Consider the following 25692-nt stretch of genomic DNA (forward strand, 5'->3'; position numbering starts at 1 on the left):
AACAACGGCTGCCACCACCACCACAGCGGCCACCACCACCACAACCCCTGCCACAACAACAACAACAACGGCTGCCACAACTACCACTGCTCCTGTGACGACAACAACAACGGCTGCCACCACCACCGCAGCCCCAGCAACTACGACAACAACGGCTGCCACAACTACCACTGCTCCTGTGACAACAACAACGGCTACCACCACCACCGCAGTCCCAGCAACTACGACAACAACGGCTGCCACCACCACAACAGCGGCCACTACCACCACAACACCTGCCATAACAACAACAACAACGGCTCCCACTACCACCACAGCACCAACTACAACAACAACAGCTGCCACCACCACAACAGCGGCCACCACCACCACAACACCTGCCACAACAACGGCTGCCACCACCACCACAGCGGCCACCACCACCACAACACCTGCCACAACAACAACAGCGGCAGCCACCACCACCACAGACCCAGGCACTACAACAACAACAGCTGCCACCACCACAACAGTGGCCACCACCACCACAACACCTACCACAACAACAACAACAACGGCTCCCACTACCACCACAGCACCAACTACAACAACAACAACAGCTGCCACCACCACCACAGCGGCCACCACCACCGCAACACCTACCACAATAACAACAACAACAGTTGCCACAACTACCACTGCTCCTGTGACAACAACAACAACGGCTGCCACCACCACCGCAGCCCCAGCAACTACGACAACAACGGCTGCCACAACTACCACTGCTCCTGTGACAACAACAACAACGGCTGCCACCACCACCGCAGCCCCAGCAACTACGACAACAACGGCTGCCACCACCACCACAACCCCTGCCACAACAACAACAACAACGGCTGCCACAACTACCACTGCTGCTGTGACGACAACAACAACGGCTGCCACCACCACAACAGCGGCCACTGCCACCACAACACCTGCCACAACAACAACGGCTCCCACTACCACCGCAGCCCCAGCAACTACGACAACAACGGCTGCCACCACCACCAAAGCCCCAACCGCCACAACAACAACAACAGCTGCCACCACCACAACAGCGGCCACCACCACCACAACACCTGCCACAACAACAACAATTGCAGCCACCACCAGCACAGCCCCAGCCACTACAACAACAACAGCTACCACCACCACTACAGCTGCCACCACCACCACAACACCTGCCACAACAACAACAACAGCTGCAACAACTACCACTGCTCCTGTCACAACAACAACAACAGCTGCAACAACTACCACTGCTCCTGTCACAACAACAACAACAGCTGCCACCACCACCGCATCCCCAGCAACTACGACAACAACGGCTGCCACCACCACCACAACCCCTGCCACAACAACAACAACAGCTGCCACCACCACAACAGCGGCCACCATTACCACAACACCTGCCACAACAACAACAGCTGCAACAACTACCACTGCTCCTGTCACAACAACAACAACAGCTGCAACAACTACCACTGCTCCTGTCACAACAACAACAACAACAGCTGCAACAACTACCACTGCTCCTGTCACAACAACAACGGCTGCCACCACCACCACAGCCCCAGCAACTACGACAACAACGGCTGCCACCACCACCACAACCCCTGCCACAACAACAACAACAGCTGCCACCACCACAACAGCGGCCACCACCACCACAACACCTGCCACAACAACAACAACAACAACAGCTGCCACCACCACCGCAGCCCCAGCAACTACAACAACAACGGCTGCCACCACCACCACAACCCCTGCCACAACAACAACAACAACGGCTCCCACTACCACCACAGCACCAACTACAACAACAACGGCTGCCACCACAACACCGGCCACAACAACAACAACAACAGCTGCCACCACCACCACAACCCCTGCCACAACAACAACAACAACGGCTGCCACAACTACCACTGCTGCTGTGACGACAACAACAACGGCTGCCACCACCACCGCAGCCCCAGCAACTACGACAACAACGGCTGCCACAACTACCACTGCTCCTGTGACAACAACAACAACAACGGCTGCCACCACCACCGCAGTCCCAACAACTACGACAACAACGGCTGCCACCACCACAACAGCGGCCACTGCCACCACAACACCTGCCACAACAACAACGGCTCCCACTACCACCGCAGCCCCAGCAACTACGACAACAACGGCTGCCACCACCACCACAGCCCCAACCGCCACAACAACAACAACAGCTGCCACCACCACAACAGCGGCCACCACCACCACAACACCTGCCACAACAACAACAACAGCTGCAACAACTACCACTGCTCCTGTCACAACAACAACAACAGCTGCAACAACTACCACTGCTCCTGTCACAACAACAACAACAGCTGCCACCACCACCGCATCCCCAGCAACTACGACAACAACGGCTGCCACCACCACCACAACCCCTGCCACAACAACAACAACAGCTGCCACCACCACAACAGCGGCCACCACCACCACAACACCTGCCACAACAACAACAACAGCTGCAACAACTACCACTGCTCCTGTCACAACAACAACAACAGCTGCAACAACTACCACTGCTCCTGTCACAACAACAACAACAACAGCTGCAACAACTACCACTGCTCCTGTCACAACAACAACGGCTGCCACCACCACCACAGCCCCAGCAACTACGACAACAACGGCTGCCACCACCACCACAACCCCTGCCACAACAACAACAACAGCTGCCACCACCACAACAGCGGCCACCACCACCACAACACCTGCCACAACAACAACAACAACAACAGCTGCCACCACCACCGCAGCCCCAGCAACTACAACAACAACGGCTGCCACCACCACCACAACCCCTGCCACAACAACAACAACAACGGCTCCCACTACCACAACAGCACCAACTACAACAACAACAGCTGCCACCACCACAACAGCGGCCACCACCACCACAACACCGGCTACAACAACAACAACAGCTGCCACAACTACCACTGCTCCTTTGACAACAACAACAACGGCTGCCACCACCACCACAACCCCTACCACAACAACAACAACAACGGCTGCCAGTACCACCACAGCACCAACTACAACAACAACAGCTGCCACCACCACAACACCTGCCACAACAACAACAACGGCTGCCACCACCACAACAGCGGCCACCACCACCACAACACCTGCCACAACAACAACAACAACAACGGCTCCCACTACCACAACAGCTGCCACCACCACCACAACACCAGCGACAACAACGGCTCCCACCACCACCACTGCCCCAGCCATTACAACAACAACAGCTGCCACCACCACCACAGCTGCCACTACCACCACATCACCTGCCACAACAACAACAACGGCAGCCACCACCACCACAGCCCCAGCCACTACAACAACAACAGCTGCCACCACCACTACAGCTGCCACCACCACCACAACACCTGCCACAACAACAACAACAGCTGCCACAACTACCACTGCTCCTGTGACAACAACAACGACGGCTGCCACCACCACCGCAGCCCCACCAACTACGACAACAACGGCTGCCACCACCACCACAACCCCTGCCACAACAACAACAACAACGGCTCCCACTACCACCACAGCACCAACTACAACAACAACAGCCACCACCACCACAACAGCGGCCACCACCACCACAACCCCTGCCACAACAACAACGGCTCAAACTACCACCACAGCACCAACTACAACAACAATAGCTGCCACCACAACAACCCCAGCAACTACGACAATAATGGCTGCCACCACAACCACAACCCCAGCAACTACGACAACAACAGCGGCCACCACCACCACAACACCTGCCACAACAACAACAACAACAGCTGCCACAACTACCACTGCTCCTGTGACAACAACAACAACGGCTGCCACCACCACCGCAGCCCCAGCAACTACGACAACAACGGCTGCCACCACCACTACAACTCCTGCCACAACAGCTGCCACCACCACAACAGCGGCCACCACCACCACAACACCTGCCACAACAACAACAACGGCAGCCACCACCACCACAGCCCCAGCAACTACGACAACAACGGCTGCCACCACCACCACAACCCCTGCCACAACAACAACAACAACGGCTCCCACTACCACCACAGCACCAACTACAACAACAACAGCTGCCACCACCACAACAGCAGCCACCACCACCACAACACCTGCCACAACAACAACAACGGCAGCCACCACCACCACAGCCTCAGCAACTACGACAACAACGGCTGCCACCACCACCACAACCCCTGCCACAACAGCTGCCACCACCACAACAGCGGCCACCACCACCACAACACCTGCCACGACAACAACAACAACAGCTGCCACCACCACTACAACTGCCACCACCACCACAACACCTGCCACAACAACAGCTGCAACAACTACCACTGCTCCTGTGACAACAACAACAACGGCTGCCACCACCACCACAACCCCTGCCACAACAACAACAACAACAGCTGCCACCAACACAACAGCGGCCACCACCACCACAACACCTGCCACAACAACAACAACAACAACAGCTGCCACCACCACCGCAGCGCCAGCATCTACGACAACAACGTCTGCCACCACCACCACAACCCCTGCCACAACAACAACAACAACGGCTCCCACTACCACCACAGCACCAACTACAACAACAACAGCTGCCACCACAACACCGGCCACAACAACAACAACAACAGCTGCCACCACCACCACAACCCCTGCCACAACAACAACAACAACGGCTCCCAGTACCACCACAGCACCAACTACAACAACAACAGCTGCCACCACCACAACACCTGCCACAACAACAACAACAGCTGCCACCGCCACAACAGCAGCCACCACCACCACAACACCTGCCACAACGTCAACAACAACGGCTGCCACCACCACCACAGCCCCAGCAACTACGACAACAACGGCTGCCACCACCACCACAACCCCTGCCACAACAACAACAACAACGGCTCCCACTACCACCACAACACCAACTACAACAACAACAGCTGCCACCACCACAACATCGGCCACAACAACAACAACAGCTGCCACCACCAGCACAGCTGCCACCACCACCACAACCCCTGCCACAACAACAACAACGTCAGCCACCACCACCACAGCCCCAGTCACTACAACAACAACAGCTGCCACCACCACCACAGCTGCCACCACAACACCGGCCACAACAACAACAACAGCTGCCACAACTACCACTGCTCCTTTGACAACAACAAACACAGCTGCCACCACCACCGCAGCCCCAGCAAGTACGACAACAACGGCTGCCACCACCAGCACAACCCCTGCCACAACAACAACAACAACGGCTCCCATTACCACCACAGCACCAACTACAACAACAACAGCTGCCACCACCACAACAGCGGCCACCACAACCCCTGCCACAACAACAACGGCTCCCACTACCACCACAGCACTAACTACAACAACAACAGCTACCACCACAACAACCCCAGCAACTACGACAACAACGGCTGCCACCACCACCACAACCCCTGCCACAACAACAACAACAGCTGCCACGGCCACAACAGCAGCCACCACCACCACTACAACTGCCACCACCACCACAACACCTGCCACAACTACCACTGCTCCTGTGACAACAACAACAACGGCTGCCACCACAGCCCCAGCAACTACGACAACAACAGCTGCCACCACCACCACAGCGGCCACCACCACCACAACACCTGCCACAACAACAACAACAACGGCTCCCACTACCACCACAGCACCAACTACAACAACAACAGCTGCCTCCACCACCACAACAGCGGCCACCACCACCACAACACCTGCCACAACAACAACAACGGCAGCCACCACCACCACAGCCCCAGTCACTACAACAACAACAGCTGCCACCACCACTACAGCTGCCACCACCACCACAACACCTGCCACAACAACAACAACAATGGCTGCCACCACCACCACAGTCCCAGCAACTACTACAACAAAAGCTGCCACCACCACAACAGCGGCCACCACCACCACAACAGCGGCCACCACCACCACAACACCTGCCACAACAACAACAACGGCAGCCACCACCAGCACAGCCCCAGCCACTACAACAACAACAGCTGCCACCACCACCCCAGCTGCCACCACCACCACAGCTGCCACCACCACCACAACACCTGCCACAACAACAACAACAACGGCTCCCACTACCACCACAGCACCAACTACAAAAACAACAGCTGCCACCACCACCACAACACCAGCGACAACAACGGCTCCCACAACCACTGCCCCAGCCATTACAACAACAACAGCTGCCACCACCACCACAGCTGCCACTACCACCACAACACCTGCCACAACAACAACAACGGCAGCCACCACCACAACACCTGCCACAACAACAACAACGGCAGCCACCACCACCACAACACCTGCCACAACAACAACAACAACAACGGCTCCCACTACCACCACAGCACCAACTACAAAAACAACAGCTGCCACCACCACAACCGCGGCCACCACCACCACCACAACACCTGCCACAACAACAACAACAACAACAATGGCTCCCACTACCACCACAGCACCAACTACAAAAACAGCAGCTGCCACCACCACAACACCTGCCACCACCACCTCAGTACCAGCTACAACTGCAACGACAGCTTTCACCACCACCACAGCAGCCACCACCACCACAACACCTGCCACAACAACAACAACAACGGCTCCCACTACCACCACAGCAGCAACTACAACAACAACAACAGCTGCCACCACAACTACATCTGCCACCACCACCTCAGTCCCAGTCTCTACGTCAACGACTGCTTCCACCACCCCCGTTCTTGTTGTTTTCAGATCCATTGAAAGTAATTTTACAAATGACTTGTTGAATTCATCATCTGAAGCTTTTAAAACTCGAGCTGCAATTATAAAGGCACAGGTATGTTTTTTACTTTGTGGAAAGTAGAATGAAGGATGTGTCTAAAGAAAAGACATTAATAATGATAATAATAAAAAATTTTTATAACGCTCCTTTCAAGACACCCAAGGACACGGTACAATAGATAAAAACACATAATAGAACAATGACACAATGAAGAACAACAAAACAAAAGCACAAGATCAGGTGTGAATGAAGTTGTACTGCAACTACTTTTTCGAGTATTTTAGAGATGAAGGGTAGATTTGAAATCGGACGGAGGTTGTTAAAATTGTTAGGGTCTAAAGAGGGTTGTTTCAGTATGGGAGTGACTGAAGCGATCTTGAATAAGGACGGAACGATACCGGTGGTGAGTGAAGAGTGGATGATAGTACAGATGAGTGGGAGTAAAAAAGAGAGGCAGGGTTTCACAAGCCCTATAGGCATAGGGTGAAGATACATTGTGGCAGGCTTTGATTTACATATAAACTCAGAAATATCAGAAAAATTAGGAAGTAACTATGATTGTGGGAATAGCTCCAGTCAGCTCACATGCAAGGCATTCTAGGGAACTAAAGGTGTCAACATTCACTGGCAGGACTTTCAAGTGCTGGCGACAAATGATCGCGAGACCACCCCCACGACCTGAGCAGCGAGGTTTAGAAAAGTAAACAAACCCCGGAGGAGTAGATTCATTTAGCTGAGAAAAGTCATCAGGTTGTTGCCAGGTTTCAGTTAAACAGAAAAAGTCAAACTTACAGTCAGATAGGAGGTGTTGGATGAGAGGTTCCTTATTTGTCAGTGAGCGGATGTTTAGAAGACCGAAGTTGAGTGGAGTATTTTCTTTTTTGCTAATCGCGGTGGGCGCCCTGGTCAGGTGGGCTAGAGATTGGTGGTTGACAGCCCAATTAGGGTTCCTGCAAGGGCGACGAGTAGCAGACCATTAAAATACTACATGCTCAATACAGGATTTCATTGATTTACAGGCGGAACAAGTCAACTAGAGAATGTTTGCTTGCACCATTATAAAACTTTGGAAAACTTTTTCCAAAGATTTATTGATGTGCTTTTGAGCTATTGATCCGCAGTCTTTTGTACTGGTATGAAAGCACTCGAAGTCAGTATTATTGTTGGATTTTTATTCTTCTCTCAAAGGAGACAAACTCTTAAGATGTTGGTTCTCACTTCATATTTGAAGAAAGCTTTTTACTTTAACAAATACAGATACAAGATTCTCTTTCTTTCGCTTGTCTACTGTCTTTCGCATCTCCACCTCATACATTGAACTTGACTTTACAGCACATATTTAAGACAAAAAGCACTACATTTCTCTCACCAGAAGATTGATAATATACTTATAATAAAACTGTATGAAGTTGTTAAAATGCATTAATTTAAAATCTGTGAACGTTTTTCCAGTTTCCCCCAATTTTTTTTAGAAAGGGCAGCACAATGGCATGGTAGTTATCACTGTTGCCTCACAGCAGGATGGTCTTGGGTTTGAATCTGTATTCTCATCATCCTCCTTGGGAGGAGACACATTAAACTATTGGGCAACAGAGTGCAAAACTAATATAGCAAGCCCATCTTTGGACTGTTCCACCATAGCTACTCGCCATAGGGGTCAAGTGCTCATCAGGCTACTGTCATATTTTACTGTACAATTTGTCACATATAAAACCATATTAACAGAATTTTAAGAAAATTCTCCTTTGTGCCTGCAGCTGGAACCTCCTTACAGAATTGCGTTCCCTTCCTTGGTCTCCTTGAATGTTGTGAGCTTCAGGTAATTTCAGTATTTTGACATACAACATTAAGAGCACTGACCTAAAGCCCAAAATATTCCAAACTATAAATTTTGTCTCTGCATTTACAGGCAGGGATCAGTCATCAACACCATAGAACTTCAGTTTGTAAACACATCTGTACCAAACAACACTGCGATTAGCAATGTTTTGAACAGTACAGCCTCAAACGTTTCAGGCTTTGACATCGAAAGGGCCTCCATCACTGTCAATGACACATGTGAGTAATATTTTGTGATGTTTGATCAAAAAGTCTCAAATGTTTTAGAGTGACTTGTCAATGTGTCAATTTTTTTTCTGCCACAGCTGCTGCATCAACTACTACATCAACTACTACAACTGTTGTACCAACAACTACAGCATCCACAAGTAAAACTGCTGTATCTACAACTACGGCTTCAAGTGGAGTATGCCACAAGATTAATTCCAGCACTGTTTTACCCCTGGTGCTGCTGTTATGGCTTCTATCAAGCCAGCAATAGCATCTGTGCTGGTTTCCATGTGAAAGGCAAGCAGAAGATGATGCAACTCTTTATTTATTGGACACATCAGAAAGAGTAGATTTGCTATATTTTTCAATATGAAAATATTTCTGGGTGGGAATGACCCTGGTATAAACAGAATGACACAGACAAAGGCAATAGATTAAAACATATGGGTGTTATATCTTAAAGGCTTAGTAGTTTATGCTGTTCAATTCATTTCAATTCAATTTTATTTATATAGCGCCAAACCACACTAACAGTCACCTCAAGGTAATTTATATTGTGAAGTACCTTGCATTGTATTATAAGGTAAAGACCCCACAAAGACCTCCTTGCTTGTAAGTGTGTCTCTGCCTACATGTCTGTTAACTGTTCCTCTTTCATGTAGAAAAAAAGACTAAACATAAAAAATATATAGAAAGAACTTTTTAACAAAATCATCCCCAACAGCTCTTATTATATTTTCTAAATGCAAATGATATGTTTTAGGTTTCACTTCATATAGAGCATACACAGCATATATATCACAAATATATCTATCTATCTCTCTCTCTCTCTATATATATATACATATATATATATATATATATATATATATATATATATATGTATGTATAATAAAGTGTAATGAGTAGTTCTACATACATACATACATACAAATTGTATTTGTATTGTTTGACATGTCTTTTAATTTTTACATTTTCTGTAAGAAAGTCACAATGACCAGAATATAGAATCTATGAGAAATTTACACTGTCTTCTGTGATGCTTTGCAGTTTGGGTGGGTAAAGAGAAATGGGTTCAAGGAACTTTGACATTAGGAGCCTTAATGAAAGGAAAAGCAGTTTTGTACAAATTGGTCTCTGTCGTTTCATTGTCATTAAATTATTTTCCAATAATGTCTCCCAACCTGACAGCGTTAGTTATGTTGAACAATCAAGTTTACTCAGAGAGAACAAAGAATGACTTGTAGTCTTTGTAGTTTTATTGTTTGGGCTCTGGGATTCAAGTTTACTTAGTGTCACACAGTTTGGATCACACCAAAGTTTAAATTTTTTAACAATAAATACTAAAACAATGATGATAATGTTGAAATAACTTGAAGGTGTACAATTTATGACTAAACCCTAGAGTCATAGTCTTGACGCCTAGTTACCTGTATAGCTTCTTTAAAGAGTAAGACACAAATAATGTAGCCTAGTCAGTCAGCATCTCTTTCGGGATGCCAACTTGGAAGATTACCTGAAACATGTTCATATGCATGTGCACGTGCATAGGATTGTTTGCAGAAATGGTGTGCAAGGGCACTGCCCTGTGCACTGTAGTCAAATGGCCAAATGGTATGTCATGCCAAGCCTGGGTTTTGGCACCACACTGATACAAAGGACCCAAGACACAGGCAGTGTTGTGGAAGATTGCATGTTTGAGTTATCGTGGTTTAGCTCGGTAGCTATTCAGTTCCATGCTGCTCGGCTCAGCCCTGGTCATCTGACCTGTGCTGCTGCTCTTTGTGGATTTAGTCAGCTGAATTCACCAAGATGTAAGCAGAGATATCATAGCTAATTTTTAACACCTAGACTGTATAAAGGTGGACTAGTGATTAAATCTAATGTGAAGACCCTAGCCTTGTTTTTTTAGTTTATAGTGAATACATTGGTTATTCATTACACAGCATTGGCGATGATTCTGCATCTTTTTCTGTCTGGGGATGCATTGTTGTGTTTGCCGAGAAGTAATAACAGCTATTATTTCATATGGAGTAATTACTGTTTTTTTTGTTTTTTTTTTCAAGCCTGTTTGTTTTTTTTATGTCTTGTCCATGGTGTATTTTGCTTGGGCACTCTGTCTGCTCACCTGTTTACTTATATTAAAGAAATTATGGTGAACACAGCTTCTGAAGATGCTATTATGATCTATATTTTTTTGACAAATAATGAGGATCCAGCACCCAGAATGGAAGCAAAAGGAGAATTTTAGGTGTACATGTAATAGATCTCTAGGGGTAGTGTGAGTCCACTCAGTGCTGCAAGGTGTTCTGGGGACATGACTGGAAAGTTTGATCCTACTAAAGTCTGTCACTGCTTACTGTCCATTTATTATGCTACCCTGCATATCTGTTGTTAGGTTTTTGTATTGTTGATTGTCATTTATGCTTAGAAATATCTACTTATATATGCTTAGAAGTATATAATCATTTGTAGATTGAAAGAATGTCTCATCCTAGGAGGTCTGTAACAACTCTGTGTAGCATGAAGAGGGGAGTGCGTTCACTCCTCTTCAGAGTGTTCTGGCATAGATCACACACCTCCTAGGAGAGGTCGTATCTTCTCTTGCTGATATATGGTATAGCAAACACACGTATATCTGTTTGAGTCTAAGAGCCTTTTGTTTAGATGGACGGCTCTGGGGAGTCTTCCTGGGGTCACAGTTTGACCCCACACACACACATATACACACACACACACACACAAGTTATTCTTTGTTCACATGTACACCCATGTAAGAGGTCATATGTTAATGACCCTATGCATATTCATGTAACCACAATAAAAGAGCAGTGTTACGGGGGAGCGGACGAGAGCAACTGGGGTCAAGCGAAGGAACGGCGCCTGTCCAGTTCTCTCCCGTGCACGTGAAACATAAAGAACTTGCCTACTTCGTGTCTTGCTTGCTGTGTAATCACATTGCCTTCAACGTTCCAGCGAATAGGTTCAAGCTACAAACCTATCATTAATTGGTCCTTCGACGCCGGATCCCTGGAGTCGGCATTCACCGAGGAGAGAACCCTGACCTCAGCGAGACGTGAGAATTTGTCATCGGGCCGGTGGATTAGCTGTCTGTTTTCTCTCCTCGACGAATGACGATCGGCGGGATCCGAGGCTGATATTATACGCTAAGCAACACCAAGTAAGTTCCTAGAGCCCGACTCTATAACCGTGTGGCTTTCACGCGGACCTGAGCCGTGCGGTTAATCGCATGCTTATAAATGGAAGAGATTAAGTTTTCAGGAAAACAGCAGCCTTGAAGAGCGTGTGGGGAAGGTCAGCCCACATCAGCAGCAGTTAAGATATGCTGTGGTGAATGGCTTTCCCCCACCCCTTGCTGACACAAAATGTTTAGATGATTCTTTAGATTTCCCTGATCAACAACAGCCTGTGCTCCAGACCATTAATTTAACCAGTTGTTAAAAGTAATCTGCATTAAGCTTAAGGTTGCTCAAATTCAGTACCATGACATATGAGATGAAGTAAAATAGGCAAATATTTTACCTAATTACATGCATAGAGGCACTTGACCTGTTTGAAAGACGGTCGTCTTAATATGAGCCATTGTTGAGATATAGAGTACGCCTATGAATACAACTATTATGCTGAACCCTGTGTGAAACAGCTGAAAACTACATGATGGAGAAGCTGAATTGAATATGAAAATGCAAGTCTTTGCCACTGTGGGCAAAGCACGCAACCACTGTGTGAGGTTGCATTGCGGTCTTTTCTGAGCTGATGAGCAAGCTACACATTATCAGATCAGGAGCTGGCTGAGAACTCATCAAAGAGAGAGAAACAGAACTATGATAACTCGAGTATGTAGTGTATCCGTGAGTTCAGCTTCTTCTTTCAGATGCGCAGCAGTTTTCCTGGATCTTGATTCATGTGTGTAGAGTGTTCATATCATCAGCATCATGTTTTTGTTTATTTGCTTTGTTGGGTTGAAAAATAATTAAATAAACTTGTGATCATGCTTATGGATCACCATGGCACATATCATCAGCCATATGTTTTATTTATGCAGATAGAAAAAAAGTGAGTGTGAATGTGCCTGACGTCGCAGTGTGTGTGTGTTGTGTAAACGTAATTGTCACAAATTGTGAGAGCGGTGATTCTGCAGGTCACCAGCTAGTGTAAAGAAAAAAAAGAGTAAAAAAGAGACAAAATCTACATTGTAGATGAAAAATCATAGGAAAAAGGTTTTGTGTTTATCAGCCAAGAACAACTACAATCTCATTTTCTGCCTTTAAGGAAGAAGAGTTCAAAAAACAGAGAGAGATGTGTGTTGGTTAAGCAGTGATGATGATAATGAAAAATGTCTTAGTTTTGTCACTTTCAGATGAGAAGCAGACCTGGATCGATTTACCACATGCAGCAGTCGGAAGAAAGTTATAGTTTAACACCATTGGAAATGTTCAGGCCAATTTTTGGCTAATTTATTTACAGCTCCATGTGTCCCTCATCCTCACAAGTGAGCTCTCACTCCTCCCTGAAGACGAGGAATGCAGTTCCAAAGAGCAATAACATGGCAGATAAAGAGACAGCAGCAAGTCCTGAGCAAAGAGACCCAGCAAGCAGCAGCAGTGTGGACAAACAGCAGTGGAGAAGAAGAGCAAACCATCATCCTGACTGATTGGATGAATGGCACTGTGTTTCCAACAAGCTGCAAATTCACTGTGCTTGTGAAAAGAACGTTTGAGGAGAACTGAGGAGACTGTTGGAGGTTGATATTTGACACTTTCGGAGTAAAATGGCAAGAAGAGACAGTGGAACACAGGACAAAGCTGAAGAAGAACTGCCGGCTATTGGACTGTTGAAGTGGGAGAGGACAACAGAGTGGGAGCAGTAGGTGAGAACACAGAGGAATTGCTGTTGTTTAATGTGGGAAATCAAAATTTGGGTTAGCAAACCTGGGGAAAAGAATACTGACTGCTTAAGTGGAAAATTGTGAAGGAATCTGAACCACTGCAAAAAGAAACATATACAAAATCACACACACAAGCAGAACATGCATTAACCCTACTAACACAAACAAGAGAGCTCATGAAGATTAGACACCATCTTGAGCATGTGAGTCTGTTTATCATCTTGTCCAAGTCACTTAGTGTAATGAGAAGTGATGCAAAGACCAGTGGACTCATAGCACATTAGTTAGAAAAAAAAATGATGATCAAATAATAGCAGAGGAGTGTGTAGGAAAGGCAGCTTTAAGAACATGCCCTGCTGGAGATGCAGCTCCACAGACATCGATTAAACCTGCCTAATAATAAACACACATGCAATGAAAATCAGCTTGTTATCTCTCATCAGTGTTAAAATAGTGTCAATTTAACAGAGACTTGTTATCAAATGCTGAATTTATCCAATGCTGACAGTTAACTCTCTAGGTTGCAGGACAACAGTTTAATTTTGTGGGAAAAAAAACAGGATTCTGGTTTGACCAACCAGTGATCAGACAATAAATTTAGTTGTTAATATAGTAAATTGGGAGATGCTTGACTGATGCAGCACAAGTAATTTACTGTATGAGGGAAATTCTATTTTTGTGATAATATTTTGAACATGCATTTCTGTTGTCCTGTCATCTTAGTGGGTTAATAGCTGATATGCAAACTAGTTGATGGTTCTTAGATTAATGAAAGGTGACTGAATTCTAGTACGAGTGAATGGGATGTGTTGGAATGGAGACTCTAAAACACTGAGTTTCCTGCTGTGATGTGCGAGTGAATCCTGCACCCAGATACACAACTCTGAATACATGAGAACAAACTTCTTTTGCAAAATGCATGACAACATGTCACATGTTTTATGATGAAGGGGAAAAAGGAAAACTAAATAAAATTTGTGGCCTAAATGAGTAAAAAGTACAGTCCTGGGGATTAAAATTCATAGCTAATGAGACATGAGGCTTGTGTTGTGTGTTGTGCGGCTGATGGTTGGGTTGGTGTTGAATTAATCTAGCTGATGATTTTTCTTTTGTTGTGAAGTTGAGCCTGCCAATTAGTATGATGGTATGATAAATCATGCTAATGGTATGATTTACCCTCCTGAGATGAGGAGTGTGTGTCATGACTTAACGAGGCCTTTTTATTTTGATACTTTCACAGTGCACTGTAAGTTTTGTTTGATGATCTCTGTTTGAGCAGATCTGCACTATTAGAACTGAAGCGCTATACGACATGTCGAGAAAATTGTTGCAAGTGAGTTTCTCCAAAAGATTACAATGGGCTCAGGAGAAGGTCACTTATCTGGGACAATTAGAAAATAAGTTCCTGTCCAAAAGGATTCAACGAGAAAATCCAGTCTAAATTCTTTTCTTTTTGAAATGATGTCATTTTGCTGAGAAGTGGAAATGAAAATGCGACGGTAATTTCCACTGTCAGCAAAGAAAGAATGAATGAATACATGAATGACTGAGTGAGAGAAAATAAAATTGACTGACTGGTAAAAGCGGACAGAAGCTGACAGACTGACTGACATCACTGTGCGAAGTTAACCCCCACCTGACAAAGGTGCAGATGAATCTATGTGTGTTTCTTTTTATAGGAGCAGAAAGATGACAGCAACATTCGAGGTTGCGTGAGCTTTGGCTGTACCGACTTAACCTTTTAAATGCCACTCTCTGTGTCTGTGCATCTACCAGGGGTGTTATTCACTACCTTGTGTTGCTCACAGAGGTAACTGTGAGAAAGTGTGTATACACCTGCGCAGCGCTAACATTTCTACAGCATTACAGTTCTTCATGTGATTTGATCATGTGGTTTATACCAGGATAGCTGGTTGATGTTTTCTACTACAGGATTTCTGGGTCCATGTGTGAAGAAAACTGTGTTTACAGGTTATGAGTTGGTGATGCTGTTACACTGTGTTGTTGGGAAAATGTGAAGGTTACTTTGACGATGTGAATAACATGTGAGACATTCCCTGTGTTGAAACTAGTGTTACTTCTTTCCACAGCTATGGATGGCTAACTTTATGGTCTTTTTATAGCACCTCTGGAACCTGTCAATTTGTGCCTGACCTCCAGGATTGTCCATGTGTGTTGGTAATGTTTGTTTTTCTAAGAGTGCATGTAGAGGATTCAGCAGAGACGGACAAGTAACATGAGAAAGCAACTGAGAGATGCAGTGTTTATGGAATAGTTTAATATGGGGCTCATTAGCTGGCCACTACTGAGCTCCTAGTGTTAAATACGTGGAGTGACTTTGCTTAAGGGAAGTCACCGATTACACTAATGTTAACTGAGTACATGGGATGATCCATGTCTGAGGCAAATTATGGCAATAATTGTAGTTTACTGATTTGAGAAAACCTGCACATGATACTTGTCCTGCTGAAGCTGAGTGCTTTATTACTCTTATAATACAATTGTTTATGAGTGTGAAGTTTGATTTCACTTCCAGGTCTTGTTTTCCAGGCCAGGATGGTGTATATGCAGGCTCCTGGCAGAGCTAGGTTTTCAAAACACACTAACATCTTTTACTGCAGGGTTATAGGTCCGGGGTGGTGCTGCTCCAGAGGGGGAGACGCCCTGATGTTGCCTGGGACATGATCTAGCTAACCTTTTTCTTTCAGACAGGAATCTAGGTTTGATGAGTTGACTCATGGGAGTGTCCATGCGTCAAGAGGAGGGGTCCAGAATTACATGAATTACATGAAACTATGTTTTCTATGTTTTCTAAACTATGTTTTTTAAGATTGTTGCAGTGATGTGTGTGATTAACAGTTAGTCAACAGGTATTAAACCTATGCAAAGTGGTGCATCTGTGTTCAGATGAGGCTTTGATGGTCCATAAATGAAGCTCACTGAACTAAAGAATGTGGTTTGATGATGCTTTACATGCTCTCCAAATAGAAGTTTTTCCTCCTAGCAAGGAAATACAGGTGCAGCAGTTAAAGTATTGCTGAAAGGAATCTCCTGAGAAATCTTCTGAGGCCCAGTGAGACCATCCCAGGCATAGCTGACAGTCCAGGCAGTGGTTGAGGTCAAAGATCGAACTGTTTTGGGCCCATTGGGAGATCAGATTCCACAGCCACAGCAAGGACCACGAAGCTGCGTTGGAATGAGAGCTGTGCCAAGGGGGCTTTCCAGAGGCCAACAGAGGAGATTGTGGACGACATACGGGCACCTGAAGGATGAGGGGAGCGTGCCAAGCTCCACTGACAGCGCAGAGGGAGTCCAAGGATGACATCATGATTCTGTGAAAAGCACAGGAACCAGAAGCTATGGTGGTGATGACAGCAGTTTCCTATGAACATCACCTAATGCTGTGTCACTATACTGTGCATACGATGGCACACTGAAGACTGCTGGGATCATAGCAGCAGTAAGATAACTGGATCCAGCACCCTTTCCACAGAGGGGTTTTCCTGCAGAGGATGGACAATGCAGGAGTCATATGTATCCCCCACAGGACAGAGGCCATAAAATTAGAGTGCTGAAGAGGTCTGCAGCTTTCACGATAGCTGAGACCCATGTTGACAAACAACAAACTCAACTGGTATGTTTGAATGTCTATTCTACATACATTTGGACTCTGGTCCTATGAACAGTGATGGAAACAACTGGAAGAGACATTTATGACGTCCTGCAGAATTTAAACCACTCTGCAGAGAGACGTGTGATTTACATGTCTTGCAGAGGAGCACAACCAAGCTGGAGTGATATTGAAAATGTTAATTTCTCTTTTGACTGTTGACGATTCATCTGTTTGCTTGTAGGATGCAGGTTACCATTGAATGAGATCAATGAGAACTTGGATAACTGCTAATATATTTGTCAAACTGTGTACGTTTACATATGCTGAGTATAAAAATGTTTGCATTGACACTGTCAGACATGAGGTGATCATAACTGGGGACTTTTCTAGCATAATTGCCAAAAGGGGGGAAATGTTAGATTTGTATTGTGATTGTCATTTATGCTTAGAAATATTTACTTATATATGCTTAGAAGTATATAATCATTTGTAGATTGAAAGAATGTCTCATCCTAGGAGGTCTGTAACAACTCTGTGTAGCATGAAGAGGGGAGTGCGTTCACTCCTCTTCAGAGTGTTCTGGCATAGATCACACACCTCCTAGGAGAGGTCGTATCTTCTCTTGCTGATATATGGTATAGCAAACACACGTATATCTGTTTGAGTCTAAGAGCCTTTTGTTTAGATGGACGGCTCTGGGGAGTCTTCCTGGGGTCACAGTTTGACCCCACACACACACATATACACACACAAGGTATTCTTTGTTCACATGTACACCCATGTAAGAGGTCATATGTTAATGACCCTATGCATATTCATGTAACCACAATAAAAGAGCAGTGTTACGGGGGAGCGGACGAGAGCAACTGGGGTCAAGCGAAGGAACGGCGCCTGTCCAGTTCTCTCCCGTGCACGTGAAACATAAAGAACTTGCCTACTTCGTGTCTTGCTTGCTGTGTAATCACATTGCCTTCAACGTTCCAGCGAATAGGTTCAAGCTACAAACCTATCATCTGTAGGTTCCGAGTATATGTGAAGTCAACTGTACTACTGTCAACAGTATATAGCCACCTACTTGTACTGATGAGATTCATGCACCTTTTGTCTCATATGATTTTGTATCCTTGATTGGAAAATATACATTCTAAAATTCGGCAAGATATTGGGGCTAGTAAGAGCTTTATTCTGGAGAGCATTTTACCTTTCTGAGCCCATACTGCAACAAGAAGTAAATCCCCAGTGCTTGGCATTGGTTTGTTACTCTATGGATGCAGAGTTTCCATCTTTATTCCAATCTGATACACAGTTTTTACAAAAGTATTCATGCACCCATCCAAATGATCAGTTTCAAGTTTTCCAGTCACTTCCATGGCCACAAATGTATAAAATCAAGCCCCTAGGTATGCAGACTGCTACTCCTATACTTGTGAAAGAATAGGTCGTTCATTCCACTGTGGTCCCGCTAGTTGCTTGTAACGTAACAGAAGCAGCTAGAAATTAAAGCAACTCTGCCACAAAGTGGTAGGTCACGTCCGAGTTTTTTAGTAGAACGTATTGTATCAGTTTGACAATCCTAGATGACTTCCTTCTAGAGTTATTGCATTCACAAGATTATCAGAAAACCTGACCTCTGACCTTGACTTTGAGGTTAAGGTCACTAACATTTGAATTTATTGAACAATTTATTTGAAATTGTTGATTTAAATTTTTAGGAAAATTATTTCTTAGTTTTCTTTCTACTTGTGTTGTAGTCATTCCTAATTTAAGTGAAATGTTGGTTTTAGGTTAACATCTAGTTTTCTTTTGTTCTTTTTTCAGTTTATAATTAATATATTTGGTTGCTAAAAATGTTACTCTGTGAATCAATCTCTACAGCCTGAACAAACCGGGCATAACAAGTGGGGTCTCATCTATTGCTAAATCTGCAAAGTCCTTGAATGGTAGGGCTGTGAAATTGGCCCAAGAGATACATAGCGACAATTTTATGTTTGACTGAGAACCGTTGGGGAGGTTGTTGTTCAAGTTGCATGTTCAAGATGAATGGTTGTTGGAAGTGTTGTTTCATTATGCAACACTAGTTATGGTTTTGGCACCTGGATCAAAGGAGCCCAGAGAGATCGATCTAATGTGGTGGCAGAGGCTGTATCAAGACTAATGTGATCTATCAAATGGTCTCTATATTGGTTAAATTTAATATTATTTTTATTTTCCAGTTTATGAGGACTGTTTTCTTGGGAATGCATAGGTCAGTGAGAACCATGTGTGCTGTAGTCATCTCTGTAGTGACATCATCCAAGTGCCCAAGAAGCACACTAAAAGGGAGGCAGACAGAGAGCGTGGATGTAATTTTCAGGTGTATTGCCTTGACAGTGTGAGCAGTTGTTAGAAGTTGTAAAGTCCATCTTGAACATCCGCTGACCTCTATAGTGCACTCTATGTAGTATTTTGTATTGTATAAATTGAAAAAAGGGATTTCTAATTAGTTAAAAGGTTTTTAAGCATACCTAAAACCAGAAATTTTGGTCTAAGCTGACTGATAGATCTGCTTCCCATTTTGTATAGGAAGTGATATTGATTGATCTATTTTAGAGAATGTTCTGTATATTTTAGACAGTAATTTGGGGGTTTTAAGAGTAAGAAATTGTACCACGCTTGATGATGTTTCCAATTCAGCTTGAAAATCCTTAGGTTTAAATTTCATTTTTGTTATAGATTTAATTTGTTGATATTCTAAAAATCTTTTCGTGTTAATGTCTGTGAAGGTTCTCAGTCATCCAGGTCATCCCATACTGTCTGTCAAATGGAATAAACTCTGTTCCTTCTAATATATGTTCCAGGTATTTAAATCCTTTACAACTATACTTGTGATTTTTGGTAAGACCATCATTTTTATTGAGGCGACAATTCCAATGAGTGATATGGGTAGAGATTTCCATCTAGCCCGATCGTCTTCTAATTTCTTTAAAAGTGGTATCTGGTTTAATTTACATTCAGGTCCATAAATATTGGGACATCGACACAATTCTAACATTTTTGGCTCTGTACACCACCACAATGGATTCCAAATGAAACGAACAAGATGTGCTTTAACTGCAGATTGTCAGCTTTTATTTGAGGGTCTTTACATCCAAATCAGGTGAATGGTGTAGGAATTACAACAGTTTGCATATAATTTTGGTGTTCTTGCGCCAAAACTAGAAAATTAGTTGTTATTGAGCAGGACCTGTCCTCAACAACTCCAAGATTCATCACAGTCTTACTAGTGTGGTGAGGGAAACTGCCAAGAGGTTGTTTTGTGTATATTTTGGACAGAGAACAGAAGACAAGCTGACTTGGTGTTGGAACAAGAAAGTACAGGTGTCAGGGGGCGGATTAAGAGCAGACTCAACATGGGAGTTTCTTGCAGGTAAACAGTGAGGTCTATTTACAAAGTAGTGCAAAACAGTGAACAGCTGATCTATGCACAATGAATGGTGAGTGGGGAGTCTTCTCTTCTTCTTACCGATAATGCCTGAGTAGAGAATAAACAATCGGTGAGTGGTTTATGTGTTTTTAATTCCCTCGAGTGCAAAAGTCCCGATCTTGCGCAGTTACAGCGGTGCCACAGCTATTGTGTTGTGTGACCTATCCAGAAACGTTTCTTTCCAACCGCACCACCTCACCCACCGTGTGGGTTCATGTGCATGTGTGTATGCGTGCACCTATACCTCAGCTCGCTCATGTGAATTCCGGATTCACTTGAGTTCACATGTTTAACCGTGGTTTTAATTTAATCAATCAATTGTGTTTTAATTAAACTACATTTATGGATTCTGGACGTGTCTCACCAACCAGTTATACAGACATACAGTAAACAAAAAAGAGACATGTATATATATATATGTTTAAATATATATATATATGTTCAGTTCATTTTATTTCAAACATGTGCCTTCACAATCATTACAAAATATCATTCCATTATTTGTTTGAAAAGGAGTAGGCAGAAATATATACTTATTTGTTCCAACGCCCTCAAGTTTTACCTCTCATTCATTTAATTTTCTTTTAGTCTTAAATTAAACAAACAACATATGAAGGAAAAGTAAAGCAAAAGAAAACAAACATACATAAATCAAAAACAAGAAATAAGCAAGCCCCACCACAGTATAGTTCCTTTCATATGAAAAAAGACAGAATGTGTAAATTTGCAGATTCACAAGTTATGGAAAAAACAAACAAAAAAGAACTACAACACCATTACCAGCAACATTACTGTTCTGGGTTAACCCTGTTTTCTTCATTCTTATAATTATTTAAAATTAGTTTTTTATATTTTATTTTAAACTGGTTTTTTTTTTACTTTCTTTTATTTCTTCTGTTAGACTGTTCCATAATTTAACTCCTGCAATTGAGATAGACATAGTTTTTAAAGTTGTCTAGCACTTTGTATTTTTAAATTCCATTTCCCTCTTAAGTTATACCCACCTTCTCTCTCTATTAACAATTTACAGATTTCTTTTGGAAGCAATTTATTTCTTACTTTATACATTATTTGCGCTGTTTTAAGCTTCACCAAGTCTTGGAATTTAATAGCTTGCATTTTGACAAAGAGTGTATTTGTATGGTCCCTGTACCCCACATTATTTATTAATCTAATGGCCCTTTTCTGTATTATAGTTATTGTTTGTGTGTTACTTTTGTATGTGTTTCCCCAGACCTCTACACAGTAGCTCATATATGACAGTAGTAAAGCACAGTATAATATATGCAGTGTCATGAACTCGCTGTGTGGAGGCAGATGAGGACCCAAACACAAAACTCACGGAGACAGGAACTGAACTCAAAATCACTGCTTTATTGCAGGCCTTACAATGAAACAGAACTAAACTGGGAATGCTAACAGAAGACCGAGGGAACACAGAGAGACACACAGGTTCGGGGAGGAGACATTGACAAAGCGACACTGAACTGAGAGAGACATGCACATAAATACACAGAGGGTTAACGAGGGAAGTGGGGACACACGGGGAACACAGCTGACACACATAATCGTAACAAGACATGGCAGGAGAAACGCGACACTGACGGGAGACTGTCAAAGTAAAACAGGAAGTACAGAGGTGCAGACAGGAGGAGAGAGAGACAGGAGAGCAGGGAAAGCACAGGCATAGCGGGCTTGGGAGACATGGAATGAAACACAAGGAGGGGAAACGAGGGCTCACAGATACACAGAGGAGCACACAGGGGGTAACCAAAATAAGGGACATCTTAACAGGGCAACCTAGAAACCAAGGCATAAATAAAGAACAAAACACGAAAACTAAGAATGCTGGGCCAACATGGCCCAGGATCATGACATGCAGTGCTTTCTGATCCTTGCTTTCCCCAGGACGGCAATGCCTGTGCCAATTTCCCCCAAACACAGTATATTTGTGTCATCTGCAAATATTACAAACTTTAAAATCTGTGATACTCTGCAGATGTCATTTATGTACATAATAAACATTTTTGGACCCAGTACTGAACCTTGAGGTACTCCACAAGCTATATCCATCAAATTAGATTTATAAATAATAAATAATAATTTATAAATAAATAAAGAACAAAACCCAAAACACGAAAACTAAGAATGCTGGGCCAACATGGCCCAGGATCATGACATAACCCCGACAGCTCCCGACAGCCCAAACCCAAGAACCAAAAGACAAGAAAAAACAAAACAACCCACCCAGGGCGGGAGGCGGGGGAACAGGACGGAGGGAACGAAAACCAAACAAAACAGTTCACATGGTTTACCCGTGGTTTTAATTTAATCAATCAATTGTGTTTTAATTAAACTACTTTTTATGGATCCTGGACGTGTCTCACCAACCAGTTATATAGACATACAATAAATAAAAAAGAGACGTATTCATATAGTTCCATGTATGTATGTATGTATGTATATATGTATATATATATATATAATGTTTTAACACGTCTATCTTCACAGTCAGCACAGCACCCCTTCTCATGATGATGATGATGAGGACAATGATGAGCCCCTGACTTTTGTGGAATATTTATGCTGTATAGAACTTCCAGAAGAACAAGAACAATCTAGAGCTTTGTGCGATGGTGGAGAGACCTGTTTTTCAACACCTGTCCATCCACACCACAGAGTGAGTGCTTGTCTCATGATTTTAGTGATGTTTTTGAGTACAGCATATTGGATTTTAATTTAGTTCACCTACACCAGAGCCAAATAACCATAATAGCCATAATTCACGCATAGATTTTGAAAAAGGCTGTATAACAGATTCTCAACTATCAGAGGGTTACAAAGCCTGCATGAATGCTTCCAGTGTTCCCCTTGCTGATCAGAGTCATACTGCTCACTGCACAGCCCCAGCCGCAGCATCACGAGCTGGCTGTGTGCCCTGTACAGCTGCAGTTAGCGCCGCCTCAGCCAGAGGGTTCTGCACCTTCTGGTCCTGCGTCTGCTGCCACTGGAGGGACCGTTCAGCCGTCTGTTTTCGCTGGAGGGTCCGAGGAGCCCGTCCAGCTATCAGCTCCGCCATCATCTCACTTGCCTGCAGCCGCTATACCACCACCTTCTCAATTGTTCACAGCTACCACGCCACCGCCATCACCAGCGCCTGTGGCAGCAACACCGTCGCTCGGACCTGCTCAGTCTGAGCCTGAGGTCTGCGCAGTCAAGGGATCCGCTGTGCCTGAGTCCAACGCCTGCGTGCTGGAGGGATCTGCTTTGCCCGAGCCGGAAGTCTGCGCGCTGGAGGGACCTGCTCTGCCAAGCCGGAGGTCTGCACGCCGGGGTCTGCGAGCAGCCCATGCCTGCGCCCGAGGATGTTACGCCACCTGGCCGGCCCTGCATACCGGCCGTTTACCAAGCTGCCCGTCAGTCTTTTGCCGCCTGCACATCCACGTACAGCACGACCTGCATGGCCGGCACATCCAACACGGCTGGTACGTCCAGCACGTCACAGTTCACCTACTATGGCGGGTTGCTGCCACCGGACCTGCAGCTGTCCACCAGAGCTGCTATGTCGCTGCTGCTGGAGCAGGCCACCTGAACTGTTTTGCCACTGCTGGACCTACGGCAGGCTGCCTGAACGATCGGGCCTACACGAGAGATGTATTTTCATGGAGGGAAGTCACAGTTTTGAACTGGGTTTTTGGAGTTGTTGTTATTCACCTTTCATGGACATTTGCACTGTGTGGGGATTCACGGAGGAATCGCCACAGGAGCAACAGTGCTGAGTTTTGTAAATGTTTATTCATCTTTCCACTGTAAATAAAATTCACTGCTCATTAGTCCTGCATTTTGGGTCCTACTTTCCCACAACTCAACGGTCTGCCATCGCAGTCCATGACATTAAGTGATTATGTTTCTCAATATATTTATCAAGTCTATAAACAAATAATTTTGTTAATAGACTTGAAAACTAAAGTCTATTAAATAAAAAATATATTTAAAAAAGATTTTTGAGAACTGTGGGAGTAGTGATATTGGTTTATAACTGGTAAACTGACATCTCTCTCCCTTTTTATGGATGAGAATAACTTTTGCTATTTTCATTTTTGAAGGAAAAATACCAGTTCGAAAAGACAGATTACAAATGTATGTGAATGGTTGCACTATATATTCTACAATACTTTTAACTAATATCATGTCAATGCCAAAACAGTCTGTGGACTTTTAATTTTTAAGTGTTCAAGTATTTCTCTATGACTTACAGCACCAATAAACATGGAGGACGACTTTTGAATGCAAAGATGGAGCCGTTTTTGCTTGTGAGCATTGGTTAGAGGTGGCCGAATAGAAGGTTTATGCATAACTGCAAGTCTCTGGAGGATTCTACACCTTGACGTTCATGTGGCTCCTAATCCGATATATTTGTGTGGCAGAAACCTTCCTCATTGTGCCTTTATCTGCATGTAACCCGTGTGTGCTGTGACTCAGCCACAAATCTTTTACCAGTACGATGATCACGCTTAAGTTTCTGTGATATATCTAAGGTTTTCATTCCTTGTCCAAGACATTTCAAACTTTTCAGCAGCAGAGAGATCCTTTTTCTTTTCCATATTGCCTGGAAATGGTGGTCTGCTTAATAATGTGGACCATCCTTCTTTAGTAGTTTTTCGTTTAATTGGGCTCACCTGGCAAACTAATTATCACAGTCCGTGTCC

The 25692-nt window shown here is 44.4% G+C and overlaps 1 protein-coding gene across 1 annotated transcript; it reads left to right on the forward strand.

The window, feature by feature from the left end:
* Positions 1-421: 421 nt before the first annotated feature.
* On the forward strand, positions 422-24575 carry LOC120433438 (mucin-5AC-like; the record flags this gene model as incomplete). The annotated part of the gene is made up of 7 exons (XM_039599638.1): positions 422-1875; positions 1995-2221; positions 5223-5911; positions 8707-8768; positions 9094-9156; positions 23866-24001; positions 24114-24575. Coding segments are annotated over 7 exons (3093 nt in total), but the record flags the coding sequence as incomplete, so codon positions are not given.
* Positions 24576-25692: the final 1117 nt, after the last annotated feature.

Source organism: Oreochromis aureus, linkage group 3, assembly GCF_013358895.1.
Source record: "Oreochromis aureus strain Israel breed Guangdong linkage group 3, ZZ_aureus, whole genome shotgun sequence".
Classification (NCBI taxonomy): Eukaryota; Metazoa; Chordata; class Actinopteri; order Cichliformes; family Cichlidae; genus Oreochromis; species Oreochromis aureus.